The sequence below is a fragment of the Umbelopsis ramanniana genome (genome assembly GCF_025399195.1).
Source record: "Umbelopsis ramanniana AG unplaced genomic scaffold K450scaffold_50, whole genome shotgun sequence".
Lineage (NCBI taxonomy): Eukaryota > Fungi > Mucoromycota > Umbelopsidomycetes > Umbelopsidales > Umbelopsidaceae > Umbelopsis > Umbelopsis ramanniana.
In genome coordinates, this window is record NW_026252136.1 from 136,902 (window position 1) to 152,701 (window position 15,800).

General features: G+C 43.6%; 9 protein-coding genes across 9 annotated transcripts; 3 read left to right on the forward strand and 6 right to left on the reverse strand.

Annotated features, from left to right (window-relative positions):
* The first annotated feature begins 32 nt into the window (after positions 1–32).
* Positions 33–1,713, forward strand: K450DRAFT_252327 (uncharacterized protein). The gene is made up of 5 exons (XM_051590865.1): positions 33–312; positions 392–560; positions 622–969; positions 1,035–1,120; positions 1,202–1,713. The coding sequence occupies exons 1-5, from the start codon at positions 172–174 to the stop codon at positions 1,460–1,462; spliced, it is 1,005 nt and encodes a 334-aa protein (XP_051442421.1). The 5' UTR covers positions 33–171; the 3' UTR covers positions 1,463–1,713.
* Positions 1,613–2,246, reverse strand: K450DRAFT_252332 (uncharacterized protein). Its single transcript, XM_051590866.1, has 2 exons — positions 2,064–2,246; positions 1,613–1,801 (listed from the first exon to the last, which is right to left on the reverse strand). Exons 1-2 carry the CDS (start codon positions 2,202–2,204, stop codon positions 1,763–1,765), a joined length of 180 nt encoding a protein of 59 aa, XP_051442422.1. The 5' UTR covers positions 2,205–2,246; the 3' UTR covers positions 1,613–1,762.
* Positions 2,247–2,542: 296 nt separating this feature from the next.
* K450DRAFT_252339 (uncharacterized protein) lies at positions 2,543–4,552 on the forward strand. The gene is made up of 8 exons (XM_051590867.1): positions 2,543–2,762; positions 2,858–3,042; positions 3,111–3,274; positions 3,351–3,479; positions 3,547–3,676; positions 3,745–3,983; positions 4,051–4,281; positions 4,350–4,552. Exons 1-7 carry the CDS (start codon positions 2,645–2,647, stop codon positions 4,148–4,150), a joined length of 1,065 nt encoding a protein of 354 aa, XP_051442423.1. The 5' UTR covers positions 2,543–2,644; the 3' UTR covers positions 4,151–4,281; positions 4,350–4,552.
* A 1-nt stretch (position 4,553) lies between these two features.
* On the reverse strand, positions 4,554–7,979 carry K450DRAFT_252342 (uncharacterized protein). The gene is made up of 3 exons (XM_051590868.1): positions 6,752–7,979; positions 5,955–6,673; positions 4,554–5,869 (listed from the first exon to the last, which is right to left on the reverse strand). The coding sequence occupies exons 1-3, from the start codon at positions 7,864–7,866 to the stop codon at positions 4,812–4,814; spliced, it is 2,892 nt and encodes a 963-aa protein (XP_051442424.1). The 5' UTR covers positions 7,867–7,979; the 3' UTR covers positions 4,554–4,811.
* On the reverse strand, positions 7,980–10,932 carry K450DRAFT_252345 (uncharacterized protein). The gene is made up of 5 exons (XM_051590869.1): positions 10,232–10,932; positions 9,911–10,173; positions 9,752–9,844; positions 8,538–9,671; positions 7,980–8,456 (listed from the first exon to the last, which is right to left on the reverse strand). The coding sequence occupies exons 1-5, from the start codon at positions 10,449–10,451 to the stop codon at positions 8,094–8,096; spliced, it is 2,073 nt and encodes a 690-aa protein (XP_051442425.1). The 5' UTR covers positions 10,452–10,932; the 3' UTR covers positions 7,980–8,093.
* Positions 10,933–10,955: 23 nt separating this feature from the next.
* Positions 10,956–11,314, reverse strand: K450DRAFT_252347 (uncharacterized protein). Its single transcript, XM_051590870.1, has one exon. The coding sequence runs from the start codon at positions 11,213–11,215 to the stop codon at positions 11,027–11,029; it is 189 nt and encodes a 62-aa protein (XP_051442426.1). The 5' UTR covers positions 11,216–11,314; the 3' UTR covers positions 10,956–11,026.
* On the reverse strand, positions 11,315–11,982 carry K450DRAFT_252348 (uncharacterized protein). The gene has a single exon (XM_051590871.1). It carries the CDS (start codon positions 11,957–11,959, stop codon positions 11,414–11,416), a length of 546 nt encoding a protein of 181 aa, XP_051442427.1. The 5' UTR covers positions 11,960–11,982; the 3' UTR covers positions 11,315–11,413.
* Positions 11,983–12,058: 76 nt separating this feature from the next.
* On the forward strand, positions 12,059–13,533 carry K450DRAFT_252349 (uncharacterized protein). Its single transcript, XM_051590872.1, has 5 exons — positions 12,059–12,246; positions 12,314–12,672; positions 12,746–12,940; positions 13,005–13,076; positions 13,169–13,533. Exons 1-5 carry the CDS (start codon positions 12,099–12,101, stop codon positions 13,328–13,330), a joined length of 936 nt encoding a protein of 311 aa, XP_051442428.1. The 5' UTR covers positions 12,059–12,098; the 3' UTR covers positions 13,331–13,533.
* Positions 13,534–14,133: 600 nt separating this feature from the next.
* On the reverse strand, positions 14,134–15,798 carry K450DRAFT_252357 (uncharacterized protein). The gene is made up of 5 exons (XM_051590873.1): positions 15,585–15,798; positions 15,133–15,516; positions 14,685–15,056; positions 14,255–14,530; positions 14,134–14,180 (listed from the first exon to the last, which is right to left on the reverse strand). The coding sequence occupies exons 1-5, from the start codon at positions 15,690–15,692 to the stop codon at positions 14,163–14,165; spliced, it is 1,158 nt and encodes a 385-aa protein (XP_051442429.1). The 5' UTR covers positions 15,693–15,798; the 3' UTR covers positions 14,134–14,162.
* Positions 15,799–15,800: the final 2 nt, after the last annotated feature.

A 15,800-nucleotide genomic window follows, 5' to 3' on the forward strand; every position in this document is an offset into this window, starting at 1 on the left:
GCCAATTATTTCAATGTATGATAATCTCAATCCTCCAATTGAACACACTGATGTTTAATCGCTGTTGTCTGCAAGAGCAGGATTCAAATGAAAGAGAAGGTGATCCAAAGCTGGGCTAATTAGGCAGTCACAACTTTTTCGAATGCCAACCACTGGCATTATTTCCAAAGCATGGCGATGGCTCGCTGTGACATTTACTGTTTATCTCTCTGTGCAATGTTGCGATCTGTGGCCGTTTTAAAAAGCCTCAATGTCGGCAGAAGTGCGCGCCTGTTTTCTTCTACTCGCGCCATGTACCATGAAAACCCATTGGTAGGTCGACAGACGCTCTTGCCCTCAAAAGTACCTCAACGCTGACCTTTACTCACTCGTCTTGTTCCAACTTTAACAGGGTCTTCCTGGGAAACCGCGAAAAATTGCAGCTATCGATGCGAAAGGAAATGCACCAACCATACCAAGAGCTCAAAGAGGGCTCCCACAAAAGCGATCGTTACCGGGTATAAAGCATATCATAGCCGTGGCGTCTGGCAAAGGAGGTGTTGGGAAATCTACCACTGCCGGTAAGAAACAGCCTGTCAAATGAGGAGGTCAAACGTGTAATCTAATGGCAGGTCGATTCAGTGAATATCGCACTTGCTGCTGCTAGTATGAAAAAGAAAGTTGGTATTTTGGATGCAGATATTTTTGGACCGTCAATACCAACTTTGATGAATTTGAAGGGAGAACCTGAATTGACTGAACACGGCGATAATCTTATTCCACTCACCAACTATGGTGTTAAATGCATGTCCATGGGATTCCTTGTGGACAAGGAGGCACCGGTAGTTTGGCGAGGACTTATGGTCATGAAGGCTTTGCAACAGCTACTTCATCAGGTTGAATGGGATGGACTTGACTTGTTGGTCATTGACATGCCACCCGGCACTGGCGATGTCCAATTAACAATAACGCAACAAGTGATCTTAGACGGTAAGCTACTTGAAGTGTTTGAAGAACTGTAACATACAAACCTTGGCTGACTCATTTTTTCTTAGGGGCTGTAATTGTTTCGACACCTCAAGATATTGCCCTTATTGATGTGGTCAAGGGTACCAACATGTTTAAAAAAGTGGATGTTCCAGTAAGTACTATTAACATATCGGATCATTCATATGCGAGTGTACACGAATTCGATAACCTAATATAACGGTATCCTTTATAGATCCTAGGCATTGTACAGAATATGGCGCTCTTTATTTGTCCAAATTGCAACCACGAAAGTCATATTTTCGGAGATGGTGGGGCCATGAGAAAAGCACAAGACATGGGTATCCCTTTCTTAGGCGATATTCCACTTCATGCTGACATTTGTGACCTCTCTGACCAAGGCAAGCCGGTGGTTGTCAGTAAACCCGACAGCCCGTTCGCAGCTTGCTACAAAGACATCACAGCCAAGATCCTCGACAAAGTCTTTGCTTCTTGATGGTCCGAAATAAGTTGACGTGCACATAAACATGTTGCGCAATACCTAGATTCAGCTTATTGTATAAAGATATTTTTCGCCTATTACTTCCCTATGATCAAGCAATTATCATCCAAAATGGCATAGTTGCTATAAAAACCCGCAATATGGAATATTGTCACTCTCTAAATTTATTATGTGCATTTTGTCCACATCTTTAAATGCTGAGATATCGGACTGAGGGCTTGGAAGTTGTATATTCGCGAATAAAGGTCATTTTTTGAGGAGGTTGTGTATCTAAAAGAGTGCACTAAAAACTCTCTATTGGACATACTTGTCCTTGATGTCCTTCCATTGCTTCTGTTGATGCGAAAAGAGACGAGTTAGTAAGTGTTGATTCGTGTAAAACAATAACAATGAGCAGAATGGTGAAAGGATGGTGCAGTAAAAGGTGAACGGATGAGGTATGTTGATCGTCTATAGAATCGCATTGTAACATCATACAAAGTTGCTTCGGCTTGACTTAATTCGATTGGTTTGATTCTCGCTTGCGCCTCCAAACGTGTTGGAAAAAATATATTACTCCAAGACGGAATAAAAAAATAACCAATTGAGTACTTACTCCCTTGTTAAGGCTATCCCAAACTCTGGTGGAAGTGGTGTCGAAAGCAACCTCGAAAGCGAATGCAGAAGCAAAGATGGTGGCAACGAACACTGAGTTCTTCTTGACAAGAGTGTTGTAGAAAGTGTTGGCGAGGGACATTTTCGTAGAGGGGGGAATGCGAGAGAGTGACTTCAAAACAAATGCCAACCTGAACATAACAGCCGAAATTGATGACGCAAGCAATTTTCGGTGATTACTTGCGATTCCATATTCAGACCTCGTCCACGGCACTGGGCAACACCGTCAACCGTTCTTTTTTCAATTTTAATCATCACACCGGACAAAAACTGTTCGATATTACCTGTCGGTCTCTTTCAGCCCTACTCCTTTGGTAGCAACACTACTCTTAGTGCTGGTTTTTTTGATTCAGTCTACGGTTATAATTAATAACGCAAAATAGCAACAGTCAAGGAAGAAAGGATCATTGACAATTCGATCGAAAATCTTCCAGTACATCCTTTCAACTTGTACAAGAAAGACAATTTCTGCATCACTTCAACCAACTTTTTTGACATTTTACCTGAATTCCTTTGGCAAACATGGGGCTTTGCCTATCCGCAGATGAGAAGGAAGATCGTCAACGAAGCAATAACATCGATAAAAAAATCGAGGAGGACAGCCGACGAATGAAACGAGAATGCAAGATATTATTGTTAGGCAAGTAGAGCTAACCTATGCAAGCTATCGATGATTGTAAAATGCAATTGACAGCACAGTACATATTTATGCCGTAATATTTACTCATATTGCAGGAAGTGGCGAATCTGGAAAATCAACTATCGTAAAACAAATGAAAATCATTCACCAAAATGGTTATTCCAACGAGGAATTGTACCCTTGGCGCATCACTGTATACAAAAATCTGATAGAATCAGCGCAGGCCTTGGTATACGGGGTCATGAAATTTGGCTTGGAGTTTGAAAACCCCAAGAATGTGGTATGAACTCATCTCCTTACTATGAACACTCTTCATGAGCGTCATTCTTATACAACTTCATTATGCAGGAGCTCGGAAACAGGGTTCTAGAATACACAGTTCCTACTGAACTCACATCGTCACTTAACCCAGAAGTTGTTGCCGCGATCAACAGTATATGGGCAGATTCAGTTGTGCCTAGGCTGCTCGACCGAGGAGGCAGTGACTTTTACTTGATGGACTCGGCTCCATAGTAAGCTTTTTTTTTAATTTATAAACATTGACGGAATCCTTAATGTTGCACGCTCTAATTATCACATTTCTTACAGCTTTTTTGGGGAGGTGACACGAATCGGCCAAGCAGACTATATACCAAACGTATCAGATGTCTTGAGAGCTCGACAAAAGACAACTGGTATAACGGAAACCAGATTCAACATGGGACAGTTGAACATTCAGTAAGTTGATTTTACTTTATTCACCAAGGCATACACTTCGTTTTAATGGACATCAAATGTTACCTAGTATGTTTGACGTCGGAGGTCAGCGATCAGAACGCAAGAAATGGATTCACTGCTTTGAATCAGTCACATCAATAATTTTTTGTGTCGCATTAAGTGAATATGATCAAGTCTTGTTGGAGGAGTCTGGCCAGGTAAACTACTTCAACAATCGGTAAAATGCAATAAGATGTCTAACCATATACGCTTTGAACTTTTGTAGAACCGTATGCAAGAGAGTCTCGTCCTCTTTGAATCAGTCATAAATAGTCGGTGGTTTGTCCGAACGTCCATCATTTTGTTCTTGAACAAAGTGGACGTTTTCAAATCCAAATTGGCCAAGATACCACTGGAACGTTACTTTCCCGATTATTCAGGCGGCTCGGACGTTAACAAGGCTGCAAAGTATATCTTGTGGCGGTTCAGCCAAGTCAATCGAGCCAAACTCAACATCTACCCGCAGTAAGTATATACTCAACATGTACTGGACAAGTGGATGAATGTTGACCCATTGCTGTTTCTGCTGTAGCTTAACCCAAGCAACCGATACATCCAATATACGACTTGTGTTTGCGGCAATCAAGGAAACCATTTTACAAAACGCATTGAAGGATTCTGGCATATTATAAAGCCAGATTACTCCAACAAACGATTTTCAACAATTCGTCCCAATGTCGTACTTTTATTGCTCACCCTCGTTAATCTTCTCGTTTATATTAATCAGCTCAACTGCATAACAATCCAACACCACTCTACTCCTTCACATTTACAATCTCATACGATCAGTTCAGTTCTTGCTGTATCCCAGCCAGTCTGACAATGTCCTTCTCCCTCCCGCCATAATTTAATTTTTTTCTTTCCTTCCTACGGTTTTTTGATTCCTTTATCCAAAAACCATTGTGCAAAGGAATAACTTTCTATTCTCGATCCCACTATATCAAAGTATAGCTTGTATTCAGGTGTATCGGCGGCATCTTGAACACTACTACTTCTTGTAAAACCAAATAAAAAGTCACAGAACGCAAGGCACTGGTTGCCTTACGTTTGTTTAAACATTATTCAATTCGGGGTAAAATAAGTACTCGTGGGGGTAGAATTAGAAAAGAGAAAAATAATTTGTCTTCATACAGTAAATAAAAAATGTCTCGGACCAGAGACACAATGCAGTGTACACAAGAACATGGTTAGATAGGTTAAATAAGCGACAAAACATAATGAAAATTAGCTATTGAAGGAGGGCAAATTAAGACATGGGGTGGTATAACTATTTGGCTAGAGCAACTTTCTTTTTCATGTGGAAGATGCAGGTGACCTAGGTGGTGAGATCGCACCGAAAGACGACTGGCTATCAGGTGTGATGGAAACGGATGGTATCTGAATATTTAATCTGAGGTTGGATGAACTTGCTGGGGCACTGGTTAAGCTGTTGCCTGGACCAGATAATGACGCCGGTGTGGTGGTGCGTAGAATGGAAGATTGTCCTCTTGCTTGGCTCTTGCCGCTGATGTACAATATGGCATCATCTGATACAGATTCACCATATGAAATCAGCTCTGCTAGAGTATGGCCAGTCTCGGTGTCGAGGAGGGCAGGGTCAGCACCGTTCTGTAGTAACAACTCGGCAATAGGGAAAGAAAATTCTCGTGGCGTAGGTTGAGCGATTCCTGCATCAAAGCTTTCTTTAATGGAATGAGGGTGTTGAAGGGCCAAGTGCAGAGCGTAGTGTGGGATACTGGGGTTCATATTTTCATATGGATCATTATCACTTGCCGAGAAGGCCATATTAAGTGTAGTGCTGGTGTTGGCTATCGGTATGGTCACAGGAAGGCTTCGATCGTCTGGTCCAAGTTTGACAGACATTAAGCTCTGCTCCAATGAGACAGGATGCTGCCTACCGGCGTCACTCTTTCCGTCATGACTATCCGAGCCAAACGATGAAATGGAAGTTCTTTGTGACCATGCCCGAGATCCACCAGTTCGTTTAGCATTGATGTTCGCTCCAAGTGAAATAGCTTGAACAACAGCCATTGTATTATCTTCGTCTACGCCGGAGAAAAGGAGTTCCGTAGCATCGTTTGCGTTGAGGATGGTCTTATTGACAAACGCTTTATCCATATATTTTGCTGTGATAAACTTTTGCTTCACTTCTCTTGAATCGTTGCTAGATGGTTTACGAGGTTTATCAGTGGCGTCGTCCGATAGGAGGGCTTCCCAGATCCGATTGGATCTGTCGTTTCCAATGGCCTGTAGCAACTCCACGATATCAGGTGTATAGGAGGTTCGGTCAAGTGTGAGTGAGCGAACTTTGGACACATGTGTGCCAAGACTTCGATGAATGCCGGAACATTCTGCCGATAGAGGAGAGGGAAAAAAAAATCAAGTTAGACCCTATGATTGTTTGCATGCAGGTAACCCACTGTGACAAATACTTACCAATGCATAGCAGAATTCCCAAATTGATAGAGCACCATTCCGGATTCTTTGTTCCGCAGTCTGCGCAGTTGAGATTAGACGAATTTTCCCGGAGGTAAGCCAATAACCTTGAGCTATCATGATTCTCTGTTTGGTCCACAAGGGAAGTCCCAGTGCCGAAGACAGCGGAAGGGCCTGATGCTGTATGGCTACCACCACTGCCAAGATTGCTAAATCCAAAAGCGGTGTGAAATGATCGTCGGTTACGTTCTGTTGGACTCAGTATACCACCTATGGCATCAAAGACTTCAGCCGTAGACTGGGATGCAGCATTAATTCGTCGCATGTATTTTTCTCGGGTATTGGTGGCAAACCCGTTCTTAATAGCTCCGCTTAAAGAACGACCCAACGGTTTTTGCTTTGCTGATGGAGAGTTCGAATCAAATTGGGTAGGATCGTTGGAAGGGTCTTGCAAATGAAGTGTACTGTTCATTCCATTCAGCAGGCTTTCTATGGCATTACTTATACATGCTATCCAGCTGTTCATGTCTTCTTGAGATGTTGCTTGGTAGGTTCTACGAGACTGAGGAGTAATAATTTCAAAGCAGAATCTCCGATCAACATTGCGAGCCTCTCGAACAGTAGCAAATCGTAGATTGATTGGTTCATTGTGCGCCTCAAGCTGTCTTTTCCAGTTACTGTACTCATGTAATTGTCCGCTACTTAATACACACCAATATCTGAGAGTAATGATTTTCCATAACCAGTCAATACTCGCCAAGTATCCAACCAAAGTTTCACGTGATGGTACGACTTACTTGTGCCAATTCACCGATGCCACATCAAATGTGTTGCTTTTCGATGGTCGAGACGTGGAGAATAGAAATCCTTCCTTTCGTCGGCCGGTCTCTGTAGGAACAGACCGATCATGCTGCTCTAGATCTCTTATGCCTTTAAACTTGTCTGCGTCAGCCAGGCCAGCGCTTATAGAAAAATTCTCGGAGGGTCGTGAGGATTCATCACTGTCGTCCATTGATCTTCGCACACCAATAGATAACATTGGCTCGGAGGGGACTCGTTCCAGTGAGGGTTGGTCGGTAGTACTTAATTTATGTTCAAGGAGACTCCTTCTTTCTTTTCGCTCCTTAATTAATTGATTGTCCTCCTTGGAAGATGCGTCAATGGCTGCGTGTAGCTCGATCAGCTCATTTCGATTAAGTCCCAATTCCGATGCCACCGTTTGATAAAAGCTGTATTGCTTTTCATAATAATTAGTAAGATAGCGTAGAACTTCGTTTTCTTTCCGTCCGCCGTGTAAATCTTGCATAAACGCATGGTAATCGAATCTTGTCAGCCCGAATTGCTTACGCTTAGAGAGATGTCTACTTTCGTATTCAGTCTGCCGGCGAGCTTTCTGTTTCTCTGACTTGAGACTAAGATATTTAGATAGATGTGCATAGTATTCTTTGCTTTCTTCCTCGAACTGCCTTCGTTTGGCCTCGGCTCCCTTGACATCGGACTCGTAAAGCTTCTTTAACGGATCTATCAAGAGCGCTTGCATGGAATTATGAAGGCTATTACGTTGTGAATGAATATAAGGAGAAGCTCGATTTAAGTAGGTAGTGGTAAGAGGTTCCAGCGCTGGGGTGTCTCGAAGCACCTTGACTAAAGCTTCGTCGGCCTCCAAACTTGCTCGCTGAGCTTCTAGAGATGCGATGGCGGCTTTGAGAATTCGTTTCACCGTAGCTTTGAGGGATGCCGTTTTGCTCTCCAACTGACTTATGGTTGCGCGAAACAATGGACCATCCTCGATAGCTTTTTCACCATTGGATTCCCACTGAGGCGAAATCTGAGCAGGGTCATTTGCAGAAATGTCCGCTGGTGGAGCAGGAGATGGTGCTTTCGCAACAGCTGATGCTGGAGGTGATGTCATCCAAGCAATAATTTAAAGGGAAAGACCGGGTGGAAAGGCTGCAGCTCAATAGTGAAGGTTGAAAAAAATGGCCAGAAGAGGTTGGTCAGACAAATGTGGTGGCTTATGAGGTTTGACCGCATATCATGGTGGTACTTTTGTTCGCAATTTTTAATGGTATTTTCTTAAAACCTTTTTTTTGGCTGGGGGTTGGCATGAAAATTCTAGTTATCTATGAACATGGCCATCTAGAGTTGATTGACCTTTTCCTTGATCAAGTTCAAAGCGCTACCCTTTTGGAACCATTCAATCTGATCGGTGCTCATAGTGTGCTTAGCTTCAATTTCAAATTGCTCTCCTCCTTGCTTCTTGACAACCAGTGTCACAGCTTTTCCAGGAGCGATCCCCTTAACACCGATCGTCTCAACGACATCACCACCAGAGAGTTTCTCATAGTCGTTTTCGTTGGCGAATGTTAATGGAAGGACACCTTGCTTCTTCAAGTTGGTTTCATGGATACGAGCAAACGATCGAGCAATAATAAGCGGGCATCCAAGATAACGGACCTGCAAAGCAGCGTGCTCGCGTGCTGAACCCTCACCATAATTGTGCTAGTTGCAATGAAGATTAATATAAATATCTCATAAATTCGGCGGGGCGTCAACCGCATAAAATCTATGAGATGTACTTACATCGGCAATGACAAGCCATGGCTGATTTTGGGACTTGTAGCTCTTTGCCACCTCGGGAATGCTGCCTTCTTTGCCAGTGGTAATATCGGTCACAACATTGACCTTGCCATTATCGGCGTTAAGAGCGCCGATCAATGTGTTTTCAGCGATGTTTTGAAGATGACCCTTGTACTTGAGCCAAGGTCCAGCAGCAGAAATGTGATCAGTAGTGCATTTGCCTTCCACCTTGACCAAAACTCGCAAATTCTTCATCTCATCTCCGTTCCATGCATCAAATGGATCCAAAACTTGAAGACGGTTGGACTTGGGATCAACCTTAATCTCAACATTTTCGTCGGATGTGGGCGTAGGGGATGGAGGTTCGTAGGTGGCTCTTCCAGCGTCGAATCCTTGGCCAGGCAAGTCATCACCATGCGGGGGTTCAAAGCGGAAATCTTGTCCATTCTTGTCCTGAAGACTATCCGTCATGGGGTTGAAAGACAACTTGCCAGAGAAAGTCATAGCGGTGACGATCTCAGGAGCAGCTAAGAAATTCATGGTCTTGGGGTTACCGTCATTTCGGCTACGGAAGTTACGGTTGAAGGATGTCAAAATAGCATTTTCTTCGGGCTTGGACTTGTCAATGTCCGTACGCTTCCATTGACCAATGCAAGGTCCACAAGCGTTGGCCAAAACTTGAGCACCAGCGTTCTCAAATTCCTTGACCTGACCGTCTCGTTCGATAGTAGCGCGGATCTGCTCAGAACCAGGAGTGACCAAGAAATTGCTCTTGGTGCTGATGCCAGCGGCAGCAGCTTGTCTAGCGATGGAGGCAGATCGTGACATATCCTCATAGGAAGAGTTTGTGCAGGATCCAATCAATCCAGCAGACAGCTCATCCTTCCATCCCTTCTCCTTGACAAGATCCTTAAACTTGCTAAGAGGTGTGCTCAAATCAGGTGTGAAGGGTCCGTTAATGTGGGGCTCGATTTCCGAAAGGTTCAATTCAATGACCTTATCATAGTGAGCGCCTTCGTCAGCACGCAAAAAGTCTTTGTGGGCGTCAGCTGCCTCAGCAACAGCACGGCGACCAGTGGCACCAAGGTAGCCACGCATCTTTTCAGTGTAAGGGAAGACAGATGTGGTAGCACCAACCTATTAAATTCGTTATGCATCTTAGTTAGTTAACCATCGCGTGCTTTTTAAAAGATATCATTGTTATCGCAAAGCATTACCTCAGCACCCATGTTACAGATAGTGGCCATACCCGTGCAAGACAATGTTTGTGTACCTTCGCCAAAATATTCAATGATGTGACCGGTACCACCCTATGGAAAGAAACGGTTTGTGAATACGCCAAAATATAAGATCCCTAAGTGACAGCTAGTACTTACTCTGACAGTCAAATCACCAGCAAGCTTGAGAATGACGTCCTTAGGGCTAGTCCAAGGGTTGAGCTTGCCAGTCATCTTAATACCAATGACATTAGGAGCCTTCAACTCCCAAGGAATATTGGCCATAGCGTCGACAGCGTCAGCACCACCAACACCAATGGCAAGCATACCCAAACCACCGGCATTAGGAGTATGTGAATCAGTACCCAACATCAATTTACCGGGGGCTGCATAGTTCTCAAGGACGATCTGGTGAATGATACCTAGTAGACTGTCAACATACAGTTCATCAAGATTATACAGTGGAAGCCTCATCCTTACCACTTCCGGGTCTCCAAAAGGCGATACCATACTTCTTAGCGGCACTTTCGAGGAAATCAAAGATCTCCTTGTTGTTGGTGATGGCGGTGTCAACGTCTTTATCGGCACCAGCAAAGGCTTCAATCAAGTGATCGCAGTGAATGGATGATGGAACAGCAGTTGTCTTCATGCCGGAGAGCATAAACTGAAGAACAGCCATTTGAGCTGAAGCGTCCTGCATAGCAACACGATCTATACACCACAACCGTTAATAGCAGACCAACGATCACGCCATACTAAGCTGCATTACAAACCTGGCGACAACTTGAGGTAAGTCTCTCCGCGAACGGGGATAGTTTCTTCAGGGTTGGTAAGATGAGAGTATAAAATCTTCTCGGCCAAGGTAAGGGGTCTGCCGTCCAGAATTCGCTTAACCTTTGTAAGGTTGTCTGTCAACTTGGTATATGGCGGAGTGATTGTACGGCAATCTTTCTCAGGTACTGGGTTTACGGACGTGGCAAGACGTCTTCGTAACATGCGAGAACTAGAAACTAGTGATGTTCTTGCAGACAACATAGCAGTGACCATGGTTGCCGAGGAAAAGAGAGGGGAGGAAGAAGGAAGAGAGAAAGTCTTAGACTTAATTGATGTTAAAAAAGTTTCAGCTTGGAAATGAGATGATCTCGTTTTTTAAATCTCCGTCCGTCACGTGTATAGACCAGACTTTCAAAGTTTGTTCGGAACCTCATTTGTGAAGCTTGGAAATGATGAAAAAATGTACCGTACTGTATTAGCATCAGATCCTCAAGCTTCATCTTAATGCAGTTGAATTGAGCGGATTGAATGAATTAGTGGAGATTTCCTACCTATCGTCCCATAATAAAAGGCGTCAATATTCACTACAAGATAGGCAGCCAAACCAAAAACACAAAAAAGCCATTTTGTAAACAGTTGTTTTCTCTTGTTTAACAAATGTATTCCCATAGGCCAACGATTATATCCCATTTCGGTTTTGATGAAGCATACCAGCTAATGTGATTCATAATGAGAAGACTATTGTATTTATATCGCCTTGCAAATATGCTTGAACATAAAGAAAATTTTGGCAGTTTTGGTGGATTGATTGCAGAGTTAAAGGTTCACATATAGAAGCTGCAGGCTATGTCGACTACTAAGAATTGCATACGTCCTTAGGATCATCACTTAAAGTTGTTTGATGACATTTTCGACAAGGCTGACGTTGAGGCCGGTATTGTCGGGCTCAACAAAAAGCTTCTTAACAACACCGTTTTCAACAACAGCAGCAAAACGCTTGTAGCGGTGGTTGCCAAGGACACCAGTTGCATCAAAGTTCAAATCGAGAGCTTTGGCGAGGCTACCGGCAGGATCAGCCAAGAGCTTGACTTCACCTTTGTTGCCAACCGACTCACCCCAGGCGTTCATAACGAAAGCGTCGTTGACGGAGACGCATGCGATGAAATCAACACCTTTGGCTTTGAGGTCGTCTGCTTGCTTAATGTAGCCGGGTAGATGGCTCTTGGTACATCCAGGTGTGAAGGCACCGGGAACGCCAAAGAGGATAGCACGCTTCTTGTCACCAAGGAGCTCGCCAGCCTTGTAAGTCTCGGCAGGGGAAGAACCTTGCACTTCCACGTTAGGAATACAATCTCCTACCTTGAGAAAAGCAGCTGAGGAAGAGTGGAAGGATCTCTTAGCCTGGGTAAGGAACGTACGACTGACACTGAGCATATTGAGGAGAGAAAGAAAGAATTGATTGTGACGCGCTTCAAGAGCCCAAGCATGACGAATTTATTCCAGCGCTCCGCTGAAAAAGCCACCTCCGATACCCTCGGCTTTGCTTCAAACCACTCACTATTGCCGGTCCCTCATGGATTCCAACGACAACTTGCAGGATCTAGTTCGTGGATTTCTCAAACAGCACACCACCTATGACGTTCTCCCTGTCAGCTATCGGTTAATTGTGCTGGATACCCAACTCTTGGTCAAGAAAGCATTAGCGGCATTAATGCAGAACGGTAAATGCCTAAGCCAATGTATAAAACATGAGCACGACATTGACTAATTCTATTCCATCACTTCCAGGTATTGTCTCTGCGCCACTATGGTCCAGCCAAGATCAAAAGTTTGCAGGAATGCTCACCGTTTCTGATTTCATTAACCTAATTCAATACTACTACACACACTCCTCGGTACAAGACGCCCTACACGACATTGAAAGCTTTCAAATTCAACATATGCGAGACGTTGAAAAGCGAGTAGGAGCACCAGCACCTCAATTACTTTCAATACATCCTATGTCAACTTTATATGACGCATCCAAATTGCTGGTAGAAAGCAGATCACACCGTATACCATTGCTAGACAGAGAAGCCGAAACTCAGACTGAACTGATTGTGAGCGTTCTCACCCAATATCGCATACTCAAATTCATCGCTGTCAATGTAAGGATGATGTTATGTCGTTGTGAGTTACAAGCGGAACTTTCCTAACCGGACCATTGTGTTGTGACTCTAGTTTCAAGAAACACGGGCGTTACGACAGCCTCTTCATGAATTGAAGATCGGAACATACGAAAATATTGCAATAGCGAAAAAAACCACGCCTATTATTCAAGTCATTAATATGTTTGTGGAAAACCACATCAGCTCTGTGCCGATTGTAGATGATGAAAATGTCGTGCTCAATGTATATGAAACAGTGGATGTGATGGTGAGTATCGATAGCGATAAGCTTTCGGTTTAGAGTAAATGCTCATGTTTATGCTGTTTTACAGAGTATCGCAAAATCTGGCAAATACAATGAACTGGATGTGCCTGTTGGCGTGGCATTAGAAGCGAGACCAGATGTAAGCATTTTTGATGAATAACAGGGGAGGGAAGAATGTCCCCAATGGGGCCCTCTAAATATGATAGATCCTTATTCGTCTTCCTTCCACAGGACTTTCCCGGTGTTCACACGTGTACATTGAATGATACCCTATACTCCATCTTTAGCACGATTCGAAAGCGGAGAGTGTACCGATTGATCGTAGTCGACCAAGATAACAAGCTGAAGGGTATTGTCAGCTTATCAGACATCCTGCGATACTTGATAGGTTAGCAATATATCTGTTCTAGAATGTGAACAAAACGCAGCAATACGATCCGTGGTGGTTCTTTTTTTTTCGTTTACTATTTTTGAAATTAAGGGGTTGTGGAAGATAACAAGAATACGACCGCGATCCATCTCAAACTGTGTATGCGTGTACAAAATAAAATGGTAATAATAGAACAAAAAAAAGGCAATCTGAATAGAGTAGTGGGATAAGATAGGATTGTAACTGATTGAACAATGGAGTTCGGACGAAAGTGGAGTGGAGGGGTTCATAGCTATGTCGTAAGAATAGCCGAGAGAAAAAAATCGAGTATATCTATTTACAGTGTTGAAAAGGAATATAACAATGGTAGGGGAGAGAAATTTTGAAAGTGATTTTGCTCTAGTAAAGGGATGAAAAAAGGTAGTAGGTCAAGGAAATTTGATCTTGAATTGCATACTATGCACAGAACCCGTCCACAAGAAGCGTGAAGCTAACACGGCCAAAGTGATGGGCACACTCCAGTCATCTGTGATTTGCAAGCTTGCCGCAAGGCCGAAAAACAAACTCATAACTGTAAATACAGCTTGTTGACCGCCCACCATGATTATTGTAGGTGCTGCCGATTTCTCTGGATTTGGGTATAGGCAAGGCAATTCGGTATCGCCTTGTTCCTTGATGTTCAGCGCGTTTTGCGCCTCAACTTTTTCTTTGTCATCACCTTTGTCTTTGATCTTGCTGTCTACTTTCAACTTTTCATCTTGCGTCTTGGATATCTTGCTCCCGGGTTTCAACGTTTGAGACGGCCATTCCTTGGTTACTATAGCCTCTGGTTTCTTCACGGTTTCAATGTCCTGCTTAGAGCTGCTGACCTCGCTGTTGCCATTGCGGTCATCATCATCAGAATCGTCATCATCAAACACATGATGATGCCTTCCTTCGTCACCTACACTGAGATCACCTCGAAGCATTTTTTCCAGAAGCTGAGTGTCATTCATCCTAAATGATAGTCGTTTCGATGCCATGAGAAGTTGTGAACGCCGTCTAGGGTCTGGCTGGTCCCTATCTTCGTCCTTGTCGTCCTCCTCCATGCGATTGATTTTGGAGTCATGTCTGCTCTGTTTCAAGATTGATACTGGCGCTGCAGTCGATATGGTCGCCTTCTTGATGGTGGTGGGTGGGGTTGTGGTGGCGGAAACTGATGTTGCATCGGGAGTGTCCAGTTGCTAGAAACACAGAAAATGGGAATCCAAAATGTTATCAGACACGTTTGGCATCGAGATGCATGTTTGAATTGAGAGGGAAAGAAAATAGACAGAACCTAGGTTTTGCTTTGAAGCTCCTCCTATCGGTCTATGATGGTGTTCACTAAGATCTTACCTGCTGTAAGTGAGCCACTAGCTCCTCTAAAGATGTAAACTCTTGCTCTAACTGGGACACCAGCTCCTCTTTCAGTCGTAATTCTTGTTTGAGTGTTTCTGTATCCGTGGTGTGGTATTGTAATTGTCGTATTATATCCTCCTTGTCTTGATTCATATCCTCAATGGTATCTTCGAGCTCCACAATCTTGTTTTGAAGTTCGGCAGCATAGGAGCCTTGGGATATATAGGAATGAATGACGGGTCTGCAAATGTGTTGCGCCTCGACTTTTTGTTCATCCGATTCTGGAGGTAAGGTCATCACTACAGCTGATTGATCAATTGAGGCGGCCGTAAAACAACACGTCTCCTCACACAATGCAGATCCATTGATCTACATAAACCACGAGTGTTGCGGGTCAGTCAACCGAACTCTAGACCTCAAAAGACGCAAAGAAAGTTTCTCTCACCTGTCTGTGTAGCAGATTGATCATTTGCACGAGATATTCATACTCAGGACCAACAGATTTTAGCTTGATAACTTCCTCTTCCCGGTGACGATTTAGTTCATTGGTCTTCTCATCAACATCCATTTGCAGTAATTTATTAGCCCGTTGCAGTCGAATATTGGCAAGGGTCAGTTCGCTAATTTTTTCTTGCAGTGGCTGGGTGGTTTGCTTGATTAAATTGTCGGTATCGATCTTTAATAAACGGTTTGTACGCAGTAATTTGACATTTTGCAAAGTCATGGCTTCGATTTGATTCTCTAACTGTCGAATTCGCGTCGTACTATTACCTCTCTGGATTTCTCGCTGTTCAGATTGAACAGGCTTTATATTGGGCTCTATGTCGGTCTGTAAAAGACTTAGTTGGTAATCTAGCCAGGATGACTCATGGGGGAGTTTTTTTTTTGTTGTTTTACCTCAACATCATCGTATGGTATGGAGTAGTTCATAAGGTTGGAATTCACGCTGAATCTTGAACTTTGCGCGTCCAACATGGTGGTGGCCCCTTGTGTTCGCCGCGACATGAGTTCAAAAAGACGATTACAGAATTTACAAGATGAAGCTGGAAAAAGGGAACTATAGCGAAAATCCTCGTTGACTGTTCCTTGAAATGAAGACGTTGCACGAGCTTC